Source organism: Anabrus simplex, chromosome 9, assembly GCF_040414725.1.
Source record: "Anabrus simplex isolate iqAnaSimp1 chromosome 9, ASM4041472v1, whole genome shotgun sequence".
In the NCBI taxonomy this organism is placed as follows: domain Eukaryota; kingdom Metazoa; phylum Arthropoda; class Insecta; order Orthoptera; family Tettigoniidae; genus Anabrus; species Anabrus simplex.
In genome coordinates, this window is record NC_090273.1 from 122,882,960 (window position 1) to 122,907,382 (window position 24,423).

Genomic DNA, 24,423 nt, shown 5'->3' on the forward strand with positions numbered 1-24,423 from the left:
TAATAATAATAATAATAATAATAATAATAATAATAATAACAATAATAATAACAATATCATAAAAGAAATCAACAAAATAATCCAAGATATTTGGCAAATAGAACATACATCGGAAACGCCTGAATTCACCCATTACAAGGACGAGGAACAGAGCATATATTGTTGTTCTTGTTGTTCTTGTTGTTGTTGTTGTTGTTGTTTAGGTCATCAGCCCACAGACTGGTTTGATTCAGCTTTCTATGCCACCCTACCCTGTACTAACCTTTTCATTTCTACGTAACTGCTGCATCCTACATCTGCTCTTATCTGCTTGTCATATTGATACTTCGGTTTACCCCTGCCGTTCTTCCGCCTATACTTCCCTCAGAAACCAACTACACAAGACCTGGGTGTCTTAAGATGTGTCTCATCATTCTGTGTCTTCTTCTGGTCAGATTTAACAAAATCGATCTCCTCTCACCAATTCCATTCAGTATCCCTTCATTAGTGAGTCCATCTCTCCATCTGACCTCCAACATTCTTCTGTAACACCACATTTCAAAAGCTTCTATTCTCTTTCTTTCTGAGCTAGTTATTGTCCATGTTTCACTTCCATACAATGCCACGCTCCAGATGAAAGTGTTCAGAAACACCTCTCTAATTCCTGTATCAATGTTCGAAGTGAGCACATTTTTTTCCTAAATAAATGTCCGCCTTACATCCACCATCATTAGTTATGTTACTACTCAGGTAATAATGTTCATCAACTTTCTTTAAGACTTCATTTCCTAATCTGATATTTCCTGCAACACCTGACTTCGTTCGATTGCACTCCATTACTTTTGTTTTAAATGAACTTTTTTCCGTCTTGTAGCTCTTCTTCAAGACTGTGTCCATACCATTCAGCAATTTTTTCAAATCTCCTGCAGACTAAAATGCATATAATAACAATATCATCGGCAAATCTGAGTTTTGATTTACTCTCTTTGGATTGGAATTCCCTTCTCAGATCCATTTCCTTTACCGCCTGTTCTATATGCACATTTAAAAGAAGAAAGGACACTTCTAATGGTTTAAAGTGAAATATAGTTTAGAGCGCCAATAATTCCCCGCATTTTAGATAAGTTATTCAGGATTATAGAAATATAATGTATCAAGAAGCTAATACTAAATGCTACACATATCTTAAGGCGACACTCCGGAGATAAAAATAGATATTTTGGTAATTTTGGTAAAAATTTTTATGACTGAAGTTGAAAGGATTGAGTTTCCTTTTTATTGTCACGAATTGATTCCGCTGAATTCAAACAATTTATCACTGTAATAATGCTTTGTCTGCTAACTGTACATTTGTATTTAAATCCCATTTTCTCCCATAATATTCTGCGAAATGTAACAACATTTTAGTATGGTATATGTATTACAGCTATATTAAGAATCCTGCGTATGGAATTTTTTTTTTTTTTTGCAGAATTTTTTCAGTAATAGGGATTTTTATGACCACAATTTTAGAACATAAAAATTACACAAACTTTAATACGATATATCTCCTTATATAAATTATGTGGAGAAAATCGATACGTAGTGCTTTTAAAAGAAGTATTTTCTAGCTAATTTCGAATTTACTTTAACATGTTAATAAAATTTCATGAAAAAATGGAATTAAACATTCAAAAACAAAAATTTATTTTGGAAAAACTATTAATTGTATATGAAAGAAATGTTCGTGGTATCTCTACTTTTATGTAGGTGACATTACCACAATGTTTCGTGAAAACCCGTGCATTAAATAAAATATATATTTTTTCTCCGGTGTGCCGCCTTGAAGCAGTTAATTGCTAAGGCATAGGAAAGATATCTTACGGGCCTTGGCTCGAAACCTGTTACCCACGAAAGATTTTGTCTTTAATTATTATAATATTTGCTCTTCATTGTGTTTAGTTTTGTTCCACTATTATTACTCTCCAAATTTATTTTCTTTTTATAATACTTTTAGAACGTCTATAACAAATGCTGTTTCTGTTCTTCATGATCAACAAAACACAATATACAGGGTGTCTCAAACTTTTTTGGTCAAATTGAAACAGGTGATGTGGGTCCACAACCGATTACATTGAGACAGGGAACCAATAGTCGGAAATGCATATTTATTGTGTTATGGACATACACAGTGTACACCACGTAACAATAACATAGCTCATAGTAATCGTTCGAAAGTGACGACCATCGGTCTCAGTGCGTATATAGCAACAGTGCAAGCAGTTCTGCCGCACTCTCGCAAAGGTCCCGGTTGTCTGTTGTACACTGAAACAGGCAGCAGCTAATAAACGGCGTACACCCCGACCAACAAGCAGACGTACTCATAGCACATGCGTCATGTGACGAACGGATGCATCGCACCGACGCATTAACCTGTGCTACACGCACACCATTATTCCTGGTGTCAGGCGTGCATTGCATCAGTCAGCTTGTGACGTGTCAATGGTGAAGTGTGTTACTGTGTACGATGCATGACGTGTAGTCAAAGACGGGGAGTTACTCGTCACGAGACAGTGGAAGGATCTGGTGCCAGTACAACACCACGAATGTATAGAGAACGCATTTCCAAAGGCGTCATCATCACTGGAAGAAGTTTATCTCCGGGGATACCAACTTACGAGAGACGGGGTCGTCATTCACGCCACAGAGAGCCGGCCAAGATTCATGCCAAAGACATGTCCGAACACCAGACTTTGGGGTGATGGTGTTGGATCGTGTGAACGACCACCCAGCAGTAAGCACACTTCAACTTGCTGTGAAATGCGCCCTTCGAAGGATTCAGTGTGGAAAGTACTGGCGGAACCGGTATTACACCCCTATCATGATGAACGTGTGCAAGCACTGGAATCAACAAAATTTGAGCCCCGCGTTCACTTCTGTCAATGGATTACCCACCACAGTGCTGTAGTGCCGAACTTAGTACAGTTTGTATTGTTCACGGATGAGGCCTCATTCACCCCTTATGATGTATTCAACAGCCGCAAGAGCCATGTCTGGAGTGACGACAATCCCCACGCCACCCAAATCGGTGGCAACCAGGAACGATTCTCTGTCAACGTAAGGGCGGGTCCATGATCACATAATAGGACATTATTTGCTGCCTCCCCGTCTGACTGGTCCACGTTACCTGGTGTTCCTGCGAGATATGCTGCCACAGTTTCTGGAGATTGTACCCCTTGTTGTCCAAGAAGGGATGCGGTTTCAACACGACGGACCACTTAGATGTTAATGTCCGCGAGCGCCTGAAAAACACGTTCACTCGTAGTTGGATTCGATGGCCAGCGCGATCGCCGGATCTCACACCTCGCGACTTTTTCCTCTGGTGTTACGTCAAATCTTAGTGTATGAAACCCTCACAGAAACGGATGAAGACCTGCTTGCTATGGTCCAAGGTGGCTGTCTTCTGGTACAACAGGCACCAGGGATCTTTGAGGGTGTGCGGCAGAATTCATGCGCCGTTGCCATGCATGCATTGAGACTGGCGGTTGTCGCTTACTATGAGCTACGTTGTTGTTATACGGTGTAAGCTGTGTATGTCCATAGCACAATAAATATGCAGTTCTGTATCTCAGTATACTGTGATCGGTTGTGGACCCACTATTCCCTGTTTCAACTTGATCCAAAAGGTTTGAGACACCCTGTATAATGACGGAAGCACTTATTTTATACTATTTGTTCTGGCCGTAGTCTAAATTAAGGTACAGATTGTCTGGTGTGAAAAGAGGAAACCGTAGAGAACCATGCCCAAGGGTGCCGTTAGCGCGGTTCAAAGCCACATTTCGTGAATACAAGCTGGCATGTACGTGACTCTAATCGCGCGGACATTCAATCGGTTAACGTAAGCACAAACATACACTGAATTATGTAGTTCTTATCATATGACTTCTGAATTTTACTTTTCTATGTACATTTTTCATTATAAAATTTAACTTGAAGAGAAATCATTTTGAAACTAAGTCGTAATAAAATGAGTAAAATGCTTTTAACATTTGTGAACAATGACATTCAGTTATGGTTTCCTTCTGCGAAAATAATATAAAACTCGAAGGCAGACACTTATACAAGTGAAGGTACGTATTTCCCCTAGTGCACCGTCACTGCATTCTTACATAGGAGGCTTCTGTTGGTGTATCAACCATCGGTGGTTGCAGACTAAGCTTCGGCCTACAGGTGGCCACGGTTTGTCCGTGGTCCCACACTTCTGCACTCCGACCGACCAACAGAGCAGAGGATGGATGTACACGGCTCTACCGTGGCTCTATGCCTCTGTATTCGGGTCATGGAGAGGGGCTAGTTTCCACCGTTGGCTGTCCTGGGAATGGATTTCCGTGGTTTTGCATTCTCTTACACTAAGGCGAATGCCGGGACATTTCCTAGTATAGACTAGAGCCGCAAACATTCTCCGATACAAATCTCTTAGCCTGAGAGACGGCGTCACCGTCTAGGAGGCCTGCTTTCCCCTTCAGGGGAGGAATGAAACATGTAGTAGTAGTAGTAGAAGTAGTAGTGGTAGTAGTTGTAGCAGCAGTTAACTGCCGGGACAGTTCCTAGTGTAGGCCAAGGTTGCCAACCCTCTCACCATTGTCCGCACATCTCCTTCACCGTAAAAAATCTCCTGGCCTGAGAAAGGGTGTTACGCTTTAAGAGACCCACTCTTCCCCTTCAGGGTACGGAATAAAAATTTGTATAGTTAGTACCTCGTCGATGAACTAGCCACCAGTGTCTTGGAAAGATGTGGCAATTCAACTGGTGAGTGCACTGCCAAGCTGGGGCGAAACGCTGGTAATTTCACGATTAAAAAGGCCTAAAGAGAGTTTTAATAATAATAATAATAATAATAATAATAATAATAATAATAATAATAATAATAATAATATTTGAATACACACTAAGAAACTAACAGACAATAAAGAGACTGCCAGACTGACGAATGCGCGTGGAGAGCGGGTGAATTATAACTCAGTGGCCACAACCTCGGCAAAAAAAATTGCACCCCTACTACCCTTCCTCACAGCACATGCAAAGTATCCACTACCTGCCGTAGCGCTATACAATAAAAGAAAGATTTAGCATATAAGACAACAAGGCTTGTACAAATAGCTTTTTTAAAATAATCCCTAGTTCCAGCTGGCTAAAGTCGAATAAAATGTAATATTTACTCTACAAAATGGGGGTGGGAGCGACTGCCCTCCTCACCCCACCCCCTAACCGCCGCTACTGTTTGTAGATACGCCAAAGGTGCAGTAAATGAAATCTAATAACTTATTAATTTATACACGTGTAGACATTCAACTCGATAAGAGAGTTGATTGTATGGAACCAAAACTAATACTGTTCGGCGAAATATGTGTGTAGAAGACGTACGTCTGTTTGGAGCTCCTGTTGCACTCCGACCAGGTTGTCCAGCTTAAAATAATGTCTGTGTATTCACCGCTGCTGATTACGCTAGCCATTGCCGATATGCAGACAGCAAATATAGTGCTGTTGTACCATACACCAGCCTAGAACTATGCGGTCGTAAACAATGTTTATTAATGCAAGGGGTGCATTAGACCAGTAGCGCTGAGTAACATGCTGCGAGCGACACTCCGTTTCTTATCTCTTCATATTCTGACGTAACCTACCCGCTGGCAGTGGTTCCCCTGTGAAAATCTGTTGGTAGACATCCCATTCATCATTTGAGCATGCGGGACATTTATGAGTAGAAAGTACGGCGTTCGAGAGTAACCTGGTATGTAACTAGAGTTTCATGTTCATGAGGATGACTCCTTGCTTAGGCCGAGTCAGCCCATTATGTTACCGGCACAAGCCGAGCCTTCCTAAATTGATGTAATAATAATAATAATAATAATAATAATAATAATAATAATAATAATAATAATAATAATAGAATAGCCAAAATGATGATCCCTACAAATACACCGAAAAAGTCACAGTCACCATGCCAAAGCGAGGGCTAAAGTTCTATGGGCATCTAGAAAGAATGGATGAGAAACGGCTAACTAAGAAAATATTCAAGTATATCACTGCACTGAAAGCTTCGACGAAGTGGGTAGAAGAGTTAAAAGAGATGCAATAGAAAGTGGACATACAATGGATATAATTCATGACAGAAAATAACTTAGAAGCCGAGTGGACAGTATCAAAATATTACAGGAGAAACCACCAAAATGTAGACCCAAATTGGTCATATCTGAGAAAGAAAGGAAGATCAGAAGTGAAAGGATAAAGAGGTTCTGGGAATAGAGGCAGAAGAAGCAGAGGAAGAGCCTTAGGTTCAATGCGGTCCATAGGCGACCAAATTCGGAAACAAGAAGTAATAATCATAATATTAATAATAATAATAATAATAATAATAATAATAATAATAATAATAATAATAATAATAAACAACTTGGCGAACGAAATGGAATTCGATGGGGAGCTATCAATATTAATGGGGCTTATAGAAGAAAGAAGGTAGAACTGGCTGAGTCAGCAAAAAGGATGCATTTGGATGTGCTAGGAGTAAGTGATATTCGGGTAAGGGGAGATAACGAAGAAGAGATAGGAGATTATAAAGTGTACTTGACGGGTGTTAGAAAGGGAAGGGCAGAGTCTGGGGTAGGGCTCTTCATCAGGAATAGCATTGCACGCAATATAGTTTCTGTTAGGCAAGTAAATGAGCGAATGATGTGGGTAGATTTGTCAGTTGGAGGAATTTGTTACTAGAATTGTGTCCGTGTATTCACCATGTGAGGGTGCAGATGAGGATGAAGTTGACAAGTTTTATGAAGCTTTGAGTGACGTTATGTGAGGGTCAAGAGCAAGGATAGAATAGTGATAATGGGCGATTTCAATGCGAGAGTTGGGAATAGAACTGAAGGATACGGAAGGGTGACTGGTAAATGTGGGGAAAATATGGAAGCTATTGGGAATGGGAAGCGTTTGCTAGAATTCTGTGCTAGTATGTGTTTAGCTGTTATGAATACATTCTTCAAGCATAAGGCTATTCACCGCTACACACGGGAGGCTAGGGGTACCAGATCCATAATAGGTTATATCTTAACAGACTTCGAATTCAGGAAATCTGTTAGGAATGTACGAGCTTTCCGCGGATTTTTCGATGATACAGACCACTATCTGATATGTAGTGAACTAAGTATCTCTAGGCCTAGGGTAGAGAAAGTGAAATCTGTCTGCAAACGAATAAGGGTAGAAAATCTCCAGGACGAGGAAATTAGACAGAAGTACATGGATATGATTAGTGAGAAGTTTCAAACAGTAGACAGTAAGGAGGTTCAGGATATAGAAAGTGACTGGGTGGCATACAGGGATGCTGTAGTAGAAACAGCAGGGGAATGCTTAGGAACAACTGTGTGTAAAGATGGGAAAAGGCGAACATCTTGGTAGAATGATGAAGTGAGAACAGCCTGTGTAAAAAGAAGGCTTATCAGAAATGGCTCCAAACAAGGGCCAAGGCAGACAGGGATTGGTACGTAGATGAAAGAAACAGAGCGAAACAAATAGTTGTTGAATCCAAAAAGAAGTCATGGGAAGACTTTGGTAATAACCTGGAAAGGCTAGGTCAAGCAGCAGGGAAACCCTTCTGGACAGTAATAAAGAATCTTAGGAAGGGAGGGAAAAAAGGAAGTGAACAGTGTTTTGAGTAATTCAGGTGAACTCATAATTGATCCCAGGGAATCACTGGAGAGGTGGAGGGAATATTTTGAACATCTTCTCAATGTAAAAGGAAATCATCATGGTGGTATTGCAAACAGCCAAGCTCATGGGGAGAAGGAAAAGGATGTTGGTGAAATTATGCTTGAGGAAGTGGAAAGGATAGTAAATAAACTCCATTGTCATAAGGCAGCAGGAATAGATGAAATTAGACCTGAAATGGTGAAGTGCAATGGGAAGGCAGGGATGAAATGGCTTCATAGAGTAGTAAAATTAGCGTGGAGTGTTGGTAAGGTACCTTCAGATTGGAGAAATGCAGTAATTGCACCTATCTATAAGCAAGGGAACATGAAGGATTGCAACAACTATCGAGGTATCTCCTTGATTAGTATACCAGGCAAAGTATTCACTAGCATCTTGGAAGGGAGGGTGCGATCAGTCGTTGAGAGGAAGTTTAATGAAAACCAGTGTGGTTTCAGACCACAGAGAGGCTGTCAGGATCAGATTTTCAGTATGCGCCAGGTAACTGAAAAATGCTACGAGAGGAATAGGCAGTTGTGTTTATGTTTCGTAGATCTAGAGAAAGCATATGACAGGGTACCGAGGGAAAAGATGTTCGCCATACTGGGGGACTATGGAATTAAAGGTAGATTATTAAAATCAATCATAGGCATTTATGTTGACAATTGGACTTCAGTGAGAATTGATGGTAGAATGAGTTCTTGGTTCAGGGTACTTACAGGAGTTAGACAAGGCTGTAATCTTTCACCTTTGCTGTTCGTAGTTTACATGGATCATCTGCTGAAAAGTATAAAATGGCAGGGAGGGATTCAGTTAGGTGGAAATGTAGTAAGCAGTTTGGCCTATGCTGACGACTTGGTCTTAATGGCAGACTGTGCCGAAAGCCTGCGGTCTAATATCTTGGAACTTGAAAATAGGTGCAATGAGTATGGTATGAAAATTAGCCTCTCGAAGACTAAATTGATGTCAGTAGGTAAGAAATTCAACAGAATCGAACGTCAGATTGGTGATACAAAGCTAGAACAGGTCGATAATTTCAAGTATTTAGGTTGTGTGTTCTCCCAGGTTGGTAATATAGTAAGTGAGATTGAATCAAGGTGTAGTAAAGCTAATGCAGTGAGCTCGCAGTTGCGATCAGCAATATTCTATAAGAAGGAAGTCAGCTCCCAGACGAAGCTATCTTTACATCGGTCTGTTTTCAGACCAACTTTGCTTTACGGGAGCGAAAGCTGGGTGGACTCAAGATATGTTATTCATAAGTTAGAAGTAACAGACATGAAAGTAGCTAGAATGATTGCTGGTACAAACAGGTGGAAACAATGGCAGGAGGGTACTCGGAATGAGGAGATAAAGGCTAATTTAGGAATGAACTCGATGGATGAAGCTCTACGCATAAACCGGCTTCGGTGGTGGGGTCATGTGAGGCGAATGGAGGAGGATAGGTTACCTAGGAGAATAATGGACTCTGTTATGGATGGTAAGAGAAGTAGAGGGAGACCAAGACGACGATGGTTAGACTCGGTTTATAACGATTTAAAGATAAGAGGTATAGAACTAAATGATGCCACAACACTAGTTGCAAATCGAGGATTGTGGCGACGTTTAGTAAATTCTCAGAGGCTTGCAGACTGAACGCTGAAAGGCATAACAGTCCATAATGATAATGTATGTATGTATGTATGTATAATAATAATAATACTAATAATAATAATAATAATAATAATAATAATAATAATAATAATAATAATAATAATAATAATAATAATGTTTTCATGCCGAAAATCTTCAGGAAAAGGGCGATTGAAATTCAATGGGTATATTCTTAGAATGAGCGAGGATAAAATGACCAAAACAATTTTCAACCTTGCCCTTTCATTAAGAACCAAGAACAACTGGCTTGGTGCAATTGAAATAGACCTCCAGAGTACATCATCACCAAGGAAATTATATGGGATAGATGTCAATTCCGAACACTAATCAAAACCCATCAATTTGTAGACACCAGAACCGCTAACACCTAGACAGAAGAACGCAGGAGAAAACTTAGTGAAAGGATGAAGTGTTTCTGGGAGAAGAAGAAAGTAAAATCATCAGCTATATGAGTTCATAGATGCTCCTTAGTCGGGCATAACGATGTAAAAATATAATGCTTTTCCACCCACTGTGGATACGATAACAGTTAGTCGGTCGGAAATGTCAGGTTCGAGATACTGCACACTGTCTCAAAATCCTCGTTTGCTATGGTATTTGCTTCTTCCGCTCTCCTAATACTGCACCAAATAGAGGAGATGGGTTTAGGGAAGAAGGATATGAGCACCACTGCAGGTAAACTCCGGTAATTACAGTTACACACAATTCCATACGCACAAACATACCACAAAGCCGCACATTACCAGACAATGCATAGTGGCCCAAATACTTCCTAAGTACGGTACCTAACCTCAAACAGTAACAACGTCGTAACTAGGCAGTAAGTATGAATACGTTTTAGTGAATTTTACTGGGTAGTGTTTTGAGCGTTAAGCGGCGTGAATATGGTTTGTAGCTAAGTAAACGGCATGTTAAGTGGCCTTCTGAGCAAGATCATTTCTTGAACTTTCATCAGCCAGTTCCAAGCTGTCACTTCCCCAAGTAAACACAATGCCAAATGTTACTTAATTTCGGATATCTAAATGGATCAAGATTAAGTAGGTAAGGTGGCAGCAAGCCGGCCTCTTACTAGTGGGTTCCGTGTTTTAAATCCCGGTCACTGCATGTTTGATTTGCGCCGGACAACGCAGAGGCGAGACAGGTTTCTCTCCGGGTACTCCGGGTTTCTCCGTCATCTTTCATTCCAGAAACACTCACCACTATCATTTCATTTCATTTGTCAGTCATTATTCATTGCCCCAGAAGAGTGTAACAGGATTAAGCTGCCGGCACAGTTCCTATCCTCGACGCTAGATGGGGACTACATTCATTCCATTTCATGACCCCTTCAAATGACTAGAAACAGATTGACGATTTTCAACTAAAGGGATCAGGTTTCAGTACAACTTCGTGGTTGTAACTGTACGACAGGGCCTTTCAAACGCCCAAAATCTCACGTGTGCAAATCGAGGCGCAGAGACTCCGTGCACTGTGCGTCGGTCCGACTCGGCTTGACTCGGATGGTGTAGTGTGCTGAGAGCGACGAAGCGTTCGGTGATAGACGGCTTGTTTATCAATGAAATAGATAAGCACAAGACAACATAATAATCGGGCAACCTCTTTCGAAGAAAGCAATGACTTCCGAAAGTCCATTTCAATCGAACTGGGAAGTTTCGTAATTGTTTGTCAGTCGTGACGATAAAGCCAAATGCTTAATCCGTGGGACACTAATTATGTGATAAGTTAATCAAAAAGATCCATTTTCCAACACAATAGCTTTGCTCAAATTCTACGAGAATTTGTCGAAGGAAGATTTTCTTAAACTGCATCGAGGAGCAGCTAAGATTATTTCCATGTTTGGTTCCACATGCATATGTATAAGGTATTTTTTCCTGTTTTGACTTGTACGAAAACTAGATTGCGTGCGAGTAGGCCTATTTCTGATTGTAATTTAAAGAAGGTTCTCAGAATTGCTGTCAGCCGATCTCTTGTTCCAGGCATAAGTGGTATCATTGCAAAGATAAAGGAAAAGAAGAGCTAGAGAAGATAAATTGTCTGCTCAAACCAAATTGAAAGAAGAGTGTTTTAACACCGGTAACGTTGTCCCATACAACAGTGTCACCGCTTACTGCACATAAACATTTCGCAGTGAGGGGAGAATCAGCAGGGAAGATGGAGAAAGCGAAGCCAGGCCGAACGGGTGAGACAGGTGTAGGGGAATTGGAGTGGGGGTTTGCACTCTGGTCAATCTTGTGAAGTCGTCTCCTGCACCTTGCGCCGTGCAGTGCACGGGCGCATGCACCCTGAGGGGCCCTGCTGTACGATGATGAAACGGAATACACTTCTTATCCAGTTTTAAGCAGTATCCTATTAATTGCTATGGTTTCTGGTCTCCAAACTAATACAATATATGAAGGCTTTGTTCTATTGATGAAAGAATGGCTGACTCAAGATATATGTGTGTATGAAGTCTTGCTCTCTGGTATATTTCATGTATACAGTACGGTTAGGTACATATTTGTACAAATCCTTCCTAGGTTTATTCTGCCCTGTCTCGTTAATTAGATATACTTCTTTAGGTGCATTTTTAATGCCTGTCTCTCAGTTAAATCCATTGTCCTTAGTAGCAGCTAATTAAAGCATGTCATCGCTGCTCGAGCAACATCTCGTGTCCCACAGTGCTTTTCCGATCCATTATTTTCCTTAATACTGGTCACGCCTCCTAGTCACATATGGATATGCAGTCCTTCAACACAATAAGTCGTGTTCATTTTCCTATGTCAATGTGTAAAGGAAAATGAACCTTACCTTGTATGTTTCCATGACTTATTCACGCACTCCTTCAGTAGAATGCATCTAAGGTTCATTTTCCTTTACACATTGGCATAGGAAAATGAACAACGAAAATTATTCTGATGGACTGCATAACAATATGTGCCTGGGAGGCGTGACCAGTTTTAAAGGAAAATAACTGGTAGGAAGATTATTATGGGATTCGAGGTTTTGCTGGCGCAGCGACGATAGAATACATCAAATTTCCTTCACGAGTAATTTTAAGGTGTGTACGTGTTAGTCGGGGTATACTGGGTTATAAAGGTTTGTACACTTCAAATACCTTCACTTTTCTTCGGCTCTACATGTCCATTAAGTTAGAGGCGACAAAACCCATACAATAAAGAATATCACATCAAGAGGGTCGTCGTGGAGTCACCTAAAATGTCGAACGCAGTTTTCGGCGAAACATCGGGACTTTTAGAGTCCAGTATATTAAAACTAACCAGCCCAGAAAGCTTGTCTCTTTAACCCGAGTGTCAGCAAAACGACATTTTTCTCTGTTTCAGAGGACGCACTCGAACGATACCCAGCTTACACTCAACCATATGGAGCCCAACATGTCTGGCCGATACAGCTGTGAGGTATCAGCAGATGCGCCATCTTTTCACACGTCTCTTGTGTCCGGAGATTTGGAAGTAGTCGGTGAGTGTAATTAAAACCTATTCTTACTTACTTCTAGCTTCGACATGAGTGCATTTTGAATCGTATGAGCCCTACTGTCCGCCTCTTTGGTGTAGTAGTTAGTGTGATTAGTCGTCACGCCCGGAGGCCCGGGTTCGATCCCCGCCTCTCCCACTAACGTGGTGCGAGGGATGGAACTGGGAAGTCAACTCAAGAGAAGGGTGTTCAATTACCACCTCAGCCATCGTCGAAGTGGTTTTCCGTGGTTCCCCACTTGTTCTCCAAACAAATGTCGGGATAGTACCTAACGGCCGATTAATTTCTTCTTCCTTGTTTATCCCTTCCAACCTTCCTATCATGCCCTCACTTACACGGCCCCTGTTCAGCACAGCAGACGTGGCCGCCTGGGTGGGGTACTGGTCCTCCTCCCCAGTTGTATCCCGGACCCACAGTCTAACGCTCCAGGACACTGCCTTTGATGCGGTAGAGGTGGGATCCATCACTGAGTCCGAAAGAAAAACCAACCCTGGGGGGTAAACGGAATAAGAAAGAAAGAAAGAAAGAAAGAAAGAAAGAAAGAAAGAAAGAATGAGCATTACTCTGAATGGATAGAGGTAAATATATTTGACGATTTAACCACTATGCCGACCTGAACAACGATATTCATAGAGAATACCGCACTTGTACCTAACAGGTAGGCCTACTTAAGGGAACCATGGTGCCTTATTCTACAAAATATTCTTCTAAATGCAGCATCGAACGGAATAATAATAATAATAATAATAATAATAATAATAATAATAATAATAATAATAATAATAATAATAATAATAATAATAATTGTTACCGTATTTTTGTGGTAGTTAGAGGTGAAAGAAGGTGCGGGGGTGAACGGGTCTCAAACTACGAAATTAAAGTTAATGTAAAATTTAACAAGGTTATATTCTCTTTTCAAAATCAGGAAATAACAAGCATGGAAGGTACAGAGTAACAAGGCAACAAAAGAGCAACAACAGTATTTACAGGCTTTGGGCTTCGAGCCCCGAACTTACAATTCTTGAGCGGTTAGCCCAAGCTTACATGTACATAAGGTTTAACAAAGGGGCAGAAAACCCCAATCACGCCCAGGAGCACTTGCTCCAAATTACACAGTAAGACCTCCTAGAGGCACGCAGAAACAAATTTCAAAAGAGCGATCCGCTCTCAAAGTTTTAAGCCTATCGAAAGGCACACCTAACTCGACCTTCAAGCTGTCCACTAAGGACGTAAACACAGGGGTAAAATATCCAACCTACTGAGGCCTATTAAACGAGAAAAGGATAATTACATGGCCTCTAAAATACCAATGTGAGAGGAGGCAAACTGCACTCCTAATACATTTTGTTTTAAAACCTAATCTGGCTCTAGGCCACAAATGCAAGGGCTAATCCCATACTAAAGAGGTGACTCTAGAAAGAAACAATTTACATTACGTTAAAGAAGAATTGGTTGTGAAAATAAGTTCACCTCAAAACAATATGAGTGGGAGCTCGAGAGGGTTAAGCACTCTCTATCCCAATATGTAGCTTACAAGAGAATAGATACAAAGAGTCTTTACATTTTAGGGAAAAGTTACATGGTGGAAAAACTTCGGACCCGCCCCGAGAGTTAAACTGCTGAGCTAGCAAGAAAAGAAGTTATTATACGGCCATTACCTGGTTGTTGAACTGTTGCCCGAAGAAAGAGGCGCTTCCCGCGCCCTGCTAGGTACTTTACACACTGAAAGATGGTACAGAAGTGGCGCCGAGACCCTAAAATCAGCAGTTTATATACTCTCGCGGAAAGTTCGAGGCGTTTCAAGAAAGAAAACACCCGCCCACAATCATTTATTGGTTAGGGTTAAGCAGCATATCCAATTTGAAGAAGAAACACCTTATTGGTCATAAATTAATTAAAGAAATTCGTGATTGGCTAAATTCAAAACAAGGGGGAAGAAAGGGGTATACAGCCAACTTAAACAATACCAGAAAGAAATTTAACAAGAAACAAACTTTTGAAATAAAAATTTCTCCAAAGAAAACAGTTCTTTCACCTTGCACTAGGGGGCACTATTGTAGTTCTTCAGTAGTGTCCTCTAGAAGAGAAAGTTCACACTTCTTACTACAAGCAAAACAAAAATACGTCGAAAACGACCCAGTTCAGAAACTTCAAAATTTCCAAGTAGTGACATCTTCTGGGTAACTTGAAAATTAATACATTAGATAAAGTTCGGAATTCCTCCAGCAGAGGATTTTCAACTGGCGCAAAATTTGAATTAGCGGCGTGGAGGTGTACCGCCCGGTACAATAATAATAATAATAATACAAGGGCATTGAGAAAATTGAACGACAGATACTGAGGAAGACATTCAGGCCCAAGTTTCAAGAAGGTATATGGATGCGAAAAAGCTCGGAAGAACTCTATGCATTAACTGAGCGATTCGCTTCAGTCGCACGCAAACGGCGTATGAAATTTTATGGACATTTAGCACGCATGGATGACTCACGACTTACTAATAAAATATTTATTATTATCAATTGAAACCAACAAACCAATGTTCGCTGGCTAGTGGATACACAAAAGTACCTCGCAGAAGTCGACGTTCATCCAATGGCAACCACAAGGAATACATACAGACAAAAGATCAACACCCATAAATTTGCACCCAAGAATCCATCTGAGAAAAGCTTGAAACTCAAAAACTCATGGACACAAGAAAGATGGCAGGCCCATAGTGAAAGGATGAGGAAGTTTTGAGAAGATAATAAGAACAAGAAGATGAAGAATACCAGTGCTATTTAATGGTTCCATGAGGGGCTAAGCGAATGTGTATATATATATAATAACACACTGGAGCTCCTCCCTAGGGGCACTCCTCAAATACAAGCAAATCATTATGCCCCAAGTAAAATTGAAGTAATTAATAGTCAAATCAACTGAGCGGTGTGGCTACACGTGCTAAGGCTATGGATTCCAAACTGTACATTCGGGAGATGGATGGATTCGTACCTCATCGTCGGCTGTCCTGGGAATGGCTTAATGTGGTTTCCCATCTTCACTTCCGGGCAAACGCCGGGACAGTACTATTAATTGGCCACAGCCGATTCCTTCCACATTCTTACACAATTTCATTTACCATCCTTCATTTCATCTTCATTAGCTCCTCAACTGAAGTTCACAACAAGCAGGGCATCCAGCCATAAAAAGCGTACCATATAATTATATCTCATCTCATTCCTATCCCACTTCAGCTAACGGAATTTCGATGTACATAGATTAGAGTCAGAGATAAGTCTAAAGGTTAGGGTCGTGCGGCTGTGAGCTTGCATTCGGGAGATAGTGTTTTTCGAACCCCACTGTCAGCAGCCCTGAAGATAGTTCTCCGTGGTTCCCATTTTCACACCAGCCAAATGCTGGAGTTGTAACTTAATTTAGGCCACGGCCGCTTCGTTCCACTCCGAGCCCTATCCTATCACATCGTTGCCATAATATTTGATATTTCTCTAACTATGTTTGACCAGGTGAGTTGGCCGTGCGGTTAGGAGCGCGCAGCTGCGAGCTCGCATCCGGGAGATGGTCGCTTCGAACCCCACTGTCGGCAGCCCTGAAGATGATTTTCCTTGGTTTCCCATTTTCACACCAGGCAAATGCTGGGGCTGTACCTTAATTAGGACCAAGGCCGTTTCCTTCCCATTCCTAGGCCTTTACTGTCCCATCGTCGCCATAAGACCTATCTGTGTCGGTGCGACGAAGAACAAGTGATCAAAACAAAGAAGGGGGTGGACTGGAAAGGTTTCTATTCGACTTTATGTAGGGAAATGTTTTCATCGTCTCTTACCTAATGGAGATATCAGTAAATGGAACCATTAAATGCAGCGCAATAAAGTGAACGACGGACTCGTACGTGGTTTAACAAAAAAGAAAAGAGAGGCTGCTAAAACACTAATTAATGCAGTAAAAGAATTTTTAATATCAAGATAATACTGCCATGGTAAGAGTAAATGTACAGCAAATGAAAAAGAATGTTCACTAATTATCATGTTTTGTTTTTTTTTGTTTTTTTTTTTTTTTGCGGGAAGCGGTCTTCAGTACTGAAATTAATTTTTTTCTTTTTTTTTGCTAGGGGCTTTACGTCGCACCGACACAGATAGGTCTTATGGCGACGATGGGATAGGATAGGGCTAGGAGTTGGAAGGAAGCGGCCGTGGCCTTAATTAAGGTACAGCCCCAGCATTTGCCTGGTGTGAAAATGGGAAACCACGGAAAACCATCTTCAGGGCTGCCGATAGTGGGATTCGAACCTACTATCTCCCGGATGCAAGCTCACAGCCGCGCGCCTCTACGCGCACGGCCAACTCGCCCGGTGAAATTAATTTAATTAGCGACTGCCATTCTTGTGATGTAGCGGTATCAAGTCTGCCATTCACCTGGAGGCTCTGCTTTCGATTCCCAATTCGTTCAGATATTTTAATTCTGGACTGAGTTGCTGGGACATGGTTTGCTCAGACTCTTGAGGCGAAGAGGGGAGTTGCCTGAGATAATAGGCAGTGGCGTAATCAAGAAAGCTGAGAATGTCGTGTCGCTTACAACGTGATACCCTAAAACCAAAATATCTGCCGGTTGGGCAGCAGCCGACTTAACAAGACAAGGTCCTAAATGAGCTGCGTATGCCATAGAATTATTTACTGATTTAATTAATTCAATGAATGAATGAAACATACACTGGTATCTAGAAAATTACACTGTGTGTAGTGGAGAACATAATATACAGGATGAAGCAGAACTCCACCGACAAACTTTCGGAGGTTGTTCAGGGATATCTTCTGAGTATACTGGTATAAGGGACCCGTGGTCTCCGGTGGCTCCTTACAAAGTAATAATGTATTTACGATTTATTCGGTTTACTACCCCACTCATACTTGTTTCTGTGAAACGTGAACTATGGCGATGTTATTACCAAATGCGTCCAAACAGGACCAACGAGCTGTTAATCTGTTTTTGGCTTCAGAAGGACACAAACCGGTGGACATCCATTAGAGAATGAAGACTGTGTATGGGGCAGCATGTCTGTCGAAATTCACCGTTGTGGAATGGTGCGGGTCGCGTTTCGACACAACACGCAGGTTGATCTGGGAGGCCAGCAGAAGGTTCGCCAACTCAAGTGGCAGACACTCGAACACCCGCCCTATAGTTCTGATCTCTCCCCATGTGATTATCACGCTTTCGGTCCCCTCAAAAAGACCTCGAAGGGTCGACGCTTCCTGTCGGAGAAGGATGTGCAGCGGGCGGTTAAGGACTTCTTCACGCAGCAGGATACGGTGTTTTACCACACGGGGATCTTCAACCTGGTGCGTCGGTCACATGAGTGCCTCTGTGCTCACAGTGATGTTACCTGATAGACACCGCGATGTAGGACTTTACGCCCGAAGAGCGGAAACGTTTTTGATCGCCCCTCATATATTGCAACTACTACGTTTTGATGATAGTTTCAGAAAGTTTGACAGCAGTTGGTAAACGGGATGAGAATTCAGGTGGTTTCACCAAGAGGAAAAGTCCTCTCAATTTTAATTACTGTGTTGATTGGGTGAAAGTGCCTCACGGGTGTGAGTGTATGTACTTTGGGATTAATATAAGAAATTATCTTCATTTTGGGAAATCACATAAACGAGAGTGTAATTAAAGGGTACATATATATTTATATGGATACGAGAGTTTTTAGGGTTTGTTGTAAGAATATAAAGGAGAGGGCGGATAAGTCTCTGGTAAGACCCCAATTAGAGGATGGTTGTTCCTGCTTGCACGAAGGTTCAGGAACTTAAGCATTGCTTGCTAGTCTAAATTTCCTTTTGATATACAGAATTGATATACCTCTTTATTGAGGTACCTATTATAATCAAAGTCATATTATTACTTGCTTATTATATGAGCTGTCTTCCTTCAGTTTAATTCATCCTTTATGAAGTAGCTTCTGGCGCGGCCTGTCCTGTTGGAGGTTCACTGTCTACTGCCTCAGTTTTCTGCTTGGCAAATACAGCTTCGTCTTTTCATAATTACGTAATGTTCTCATTGGTTTACTCTTAACGCATCATACTGTTTACGTCTACTGCAACTTCATTCGCTATTGATACCGGATGACGTCAGGGGCCACAACGAAACCGACAATGGCTTTGATAACTATTCATACTTCTGAAAAGCTTTTTCAAGGAAAAGAAGAATCCTGCTGGCATTTACAGGATTTTTTGATTCATTATTGTAAACTTCTTCAAATTTATTAATCTCTGTTATGCCACTTAACCGTTTTCTTCATTTTCTATTCGTATAATATTAATTTGTCAAGGCTGTGTCTGCTCGTTTTATACTGAGTATTCAATATTAATCAACTTTGATATTCTTTGAAATGATCTAGAACTGAGAGTTGCTTTCTAGTCAGCTAAATTGGTGACTTGTAGCTCCAGATTAAGTGCATTTTTCAAACCTCTTTTCTCCAGTCAATGTATATTCGATTTCAGAAATCAAGTTTGTACTAAAAAAGCCAGTCTAGCCTATGCAAGCAACGAGTGCGCACGTGCTCAGTAGGAGAGCGGAGTAGTATGGTGGGAGTAGAGTAGTACCGGAGAGTTGACGTGCTAAGTGACTAAGTGACGAGTGCCGCGTAATATGATCGGAATAGAGCAATATTGGGTCGTAATCGGAAGATTGTAGGGGAGTTCGAATAAGAAAACAACCAAAGGAAAGGAAGGTAAAGAGGTTCTTGGAGAGATGGGAGAGGTGGTGTTGATGGCAGCAGTGAAAACTATGTTGCTAGTTATTGAGGGCTTGGTAGGTAACGTCGGCCCGAACACAGGTGGAAATGTGAGTTGGGAGGACGTAGAAGTCATCAAGAAAGTGGTAAAGGAGGTGGTCAAAGAAGATTGTCCATTTGACCAGATAAAAAGTTGATAAGCGATCAATCCAAGGAGTTAATAAATATGAGGAAATGGATACAGGAAGAAACGGAAGAAACAACGAGCGAAGTGGGAAACAATGGGAAAGAAATTGTGGGACTGAGGGATAAAATAAAAAATCTGGAAGAGGAGGTGCTGAAGCAGAAATCAGCAGTCAGAAACGTATGAAGAAATGCATATATGGTATACAGGAAGAAAAGAGAGAAAACAAAGAGGACATAATATACAAAGTGGTGGAGGTTATCCAGAATAAAATGAAAATTAATTTTAGTGAAGTGGACATGCGACGAGGAAATGGTACATAAAGTGAGAGGACACAGGCCAATAAAAGTGAAGTTATTATCTACTCTGATAGCGGATATATTGATAAGAAACGCGGGAAATCTACAGGGCGAAACAAATTTGATTAAGAGAGACATGGGAAGAGAAGAGAGTGAAATTCTGAAAAGTTTGAAGAGACATTTAGTGAGAGCCAGGAAGCAAGGACTAAGGGCGCACGTAAGAGACCAACAGTTGGTGGTATCCAATGGCAGGTGGGTACGAGTTTGGTCAAAGAAGAAACTTCAAGTAATGGAAGAGAAACTTAAGCAGGAAGAAGACATAGCGACAAGACAGGAGGGAAGGCAGGTCGTAGAGAGAGCGGTGGGACGTAGAGAGTTTAGAGACGCACTCAGTGAAGAACGAACTGGACAGTGTAGTGCAGATCAGAAAAGAGGGCCCAGGAGGTGCTGGCGGAAAGAAAACCTCAAGAAATGGCAAGCATAGTGTGCAGTGGTCGAGTGCATTGTAAAGACAAAGTAAAGACGACAAGACAGGATGGAACGCAGGTCACAGAACGAGATTGAAGAGACGCGAGCATGGCAGGAGCCAGTGAGGGTTTTAGGTAGACGGGGGAAAGAAAGAGAGGAGGACAAGGAAGGCAAACAGCGCCCGAAAATATTAAAAAAGTGGGAAAAGAAGTGGAATGAGGGCCATAGTAACTGTACCGGGCGGTACACCTCCACGCCGCTAATTCAAACCTTGCGCCAGTTGAAACTCCTCTGCTGGAGGAAGTCTGAACTTTATCTACTGTGTTAATTTTCAAGTTTCTCAGAAGATGTCACTACTTGGAAATTTTGGAGTTTCTGAACTGGGTCGTTTTCGTTGTATTTTTGTTTTACCTGTAGTAAGAAGTGTGAACTTTCTCTTCTAGAGGACACTACTGAAGAACTACAATAGTGCACCCTAGTGCGAAGTGAAAGAACTGTTTCTTGGATAAATTTTTATTTCAAAAGTTTGTTTCTTGTTAAATTTCTTTCGGTTATTGTTTAAGTTGGCTGTATAACCCTTTCTTTCCCCTTGTTTTGAATTTAGCCAATCCCGAATTTCTTTAATTAATTTATAACCAATCAGGTGTATCTTCCCAAAGGGGATATATTGCTTAACCCTAGCCAATAAAGTTTTTGTGGGAGGGTGTTCTCATTCCTCAAACGCGTCGAACTTTCCGCGAGAGTATATAAACTGCTGATTTTAGGGTCTCCGGGCCACTTCTGTACCATCTTTCAGTGTGTAAAGTACATAGCAGGGGGCGGGAAGCGCCTCTTTCGTCGGGCAGCAGTTCAACAAAAAGGTAATGGCCGTTTAATAACTTCTTTTCTTGCTAGCTCAGCAGTTTAACTCTCGGGGCGGGTCCGAAACCTTTCACCATGTAACTTTCCTCTAAAATGTAAAGACACTTAGTTTCAATTCTATCTTTTTAAACTAAAAATTTGGGATAGAGAGTGCTTAACCCTCTCGAGCTCCCACTCACGTTGCTTTGAGGTGAACTTATTTCCTCAACCGTTTCTTCCTGTCTAGCGTAATGTAATTTGTTTCCTTCTAAAGTCACCTCTTTAGTATGGGATTAGCCCTTGCATTAGCGGCCTAGAGCCAGTTTAGGTTTTAAACAAAATGTATTAGGAGTGCAGGTCGCCTCCTCTCAAATTGTTATTTTGGAGGTCATGTAATTAACCTTTTTCTCACTTAATAGACCTCAGTAGGTTGGGTATTTTACCCCCGTGTCTATGTCCTTAGAGGACAACTTGAAGGTGGAGTTTGGTGTGGCCTTTGATAGGCTTAAAGTTGAGAGTGAGTGGCTCTTTCTTGAAAATTGAGTATGTATGCCTCGTGGAGGCTTTTCTGTGTAATTTTGAGCAAGTGCTCCTGGGCATGAATGTTGTTTTCTGCCCCTCTGTTAAATCTTGTTTTGGGGTAAAGTTGGGCTAGTTGCCCAAGAATTGTGAGTTCGGGGCTCGAAGCCCAAATCCTGTAAATACTGTAATTGTACTTTTGTTGCCTTGCTACTCTGTACCTACCATTCTTGTTATTTCTCAATTTTGAAAAGAAAATATAACCTTGTTGAAATTTTAAATTAACTTTAATTTCGTAGCCTGAGACCTGTTCACCCCCGCACCTTCTTTCACCTCTGCTAATCCACCAAACCACGGTAACAAGTGGTAGAAGAGCGTGGTTGAATGGGTCTCAATTTAGCCCCTTTTGACAGCTAAACATTGCTTTGATCCGAACTCTAACAATTTTCTCAGTTGCTGGAATTTTTGATTTTTCCTTTTTCAAAATTGTTCTGTCATCATGCCCGGCCCTCGCGATGTTCTCCATCTTAACTATTTGCGCAAGGAGGAGTTGATCTATGAATTGACTATTAGAAATGTGCAATCTGGAGGCACGGTTGCGGTAGATACAAATAAGCTTAGAGAGTCCCTTGATTTGCCCATTTCCGTCCCCACTTTGGGAGAGAAAGAAATTGACGACTCTCTTTCCACGATCACTGACAATACTACTGAGCTAGCATCTGTAGTTTTTTTTGAAGAAAATGATCCTTCTCCTAACCAAATTAAGCGTGTGCAAGCCAGGCTATTTCATTTTTCAAATAGAGTTAACGATCTGTTGTCTCTAAAGTTGAATGACGTTCAGAGGAAGGAAGCTAGTATGGTTCTTGAAAATCTTTCTGAATTATCTAGTAAGGTTACCCAATTGTTAACTGGGGAAGTTCCTCCCAAAATCGATCAACCCACCACGGTGAATGTAGGTAGCGAGGAAGAGCCTCCTAAGGGAGATGTCAGTAGGAAAACCGTTGCAGCTCAAACAACGTCTGCCCCATTGGACAACGAGTCTGAACGCCGTAACTCATTGAAAAATGTACGTTCTGAATTAACGTCTTTGCCACTTAAACCTTTAGCTACTATGTCACCTGGGTTCAGCAGCTTGCCTCATCCTTTGGCAATGTTGCTCAGAGGTATCTCGAAATTTTCTGTTAACACTACCAGTGAAGTTATTTCCTTTTTAAGGTTTTTAGTTGAGTTCCAGGACCATGCTCTTGTTTTTTCTCTTTCTCCATGTCGGATTCTGCAAATCATTTATCCCTATGCAATTGGTATTCTCTCAGACAAAATAGTAAGAGCCATTACCGAGCAATCATCTATTGAAGACTTCCACGCCCACTTGCTACCTAACTTCATCCCGGCTAGGGCAAGGTCCTCCCTTATTCAGAAGTACTATTATCGTGTACAGCGCTTGGATGAAAACTTGGCAGACTTCATCCAAGATATTAAATTCTATACTAGGGTGTTTGCTCTTCATTTCCCTGAAGATCAGATTGTACAGGCTATTGTGGAAGGCATTTCACCATCCTATAGGTCATATTTGTGTTTCGCGGTGTGCCCGCAAACTTTCTCTGTACTTCAAGCATTGGCCGTCTCAGCGGAAGGAGTTAGATACGCCGATTCTCTGCGTGTCGCGAAAGAACCCCCTCCTTCTTTTAGTAATCCTCGGCCTCCACCTCGCCGACCAGTTACACCCCGTAAATGTTATGCTTGCGGGTCGCCTGACCATCTTCGGAACAAGTGTCCATTGATCAAATCTAGTAGGGCAAATAATGGAGCTGGTTCATCACAAGGATGTTTTAAATGTGGGGCTTTCTCACATATCGCCAAGAATTGCCCAAATTCAAATAGCACCCCCTCCTGCTCAACTTCTGGTGCAACTTCCACCAATGTCAACAATAATAAGTGACTAGCGGCTTCGGCTGAGTCGATTAATCCATCATCCCGAGGCTCAGCCCCTGGTAAACAGGTCGAAAATTCAGGGAACGTTCAGTCTTCAAATTCATCTTTTGAATGCCCCAAAGAGTGTCTTAGGATTGCGGCGGATACCCCCGCACCTGTTCCTTTTCTTAAGATTGAGTTAAATAATGAACCTGTAACTGCTCTATTAGATTCAGGCAGCGTTTGTTCTATTATTTCGGCTGATTGGTATTCAAAATTGAAATATGTTTGTAAACTACCTGACTATGGCTCATCTCCTGTTCAATATGTTTCGGCTAATTCATCTCCATTAGAAATTCTAGGTTCTGTAAATGTAAAAATCCGCATTTTTAAATTTACATGGAAAATTATATTGTTTGTGGCCAAGCACTTGTCTTGCCCCATTATATTGGGAGCTGACTTCATTTCTCACACTGGTCTTGTGCTCGATCTTCAGAGTAGGTCGTGCACTTTCAAATTTGCGTCTAATTGTAAAATTCCATTATTGAAATGTAATTCTGCATCATGTTCATCTATTTCGCCTACCCAGGATGAGATGTTGTTAGTCCTTAGACATCTACCTGAGGAGCAGGCTGATAGTATTCGTAAGCTGTGTCAGT

General features: G+C 41.4%; 1 protein-coding gene across 3 annotated transcripts in view; it reads left to right on the top strand.

Moving 5' to 3' along the window:
* The window catches only part of LOC136881008 (cell adhesion molecule 1), a 415,404-nt gene that overhangs the window by 357,067 nt on the left and 33,914 nt on the right, over positions 1–24,423 (top strand). For all 3 annotated transcript variants that reach the window (XM_067153585.2, XM_067153586.2, XM_067153588.2), the window contains one exon: positions 12,669–12,804. In XM_067153585.2, coding sequence (XP_067009686.2) covers positions 12,669–12,804 — 136 coding nt within the window. The remainder of the gene's footprint in view (positions 1–12,668; positions 12,805–24,423) is intronic.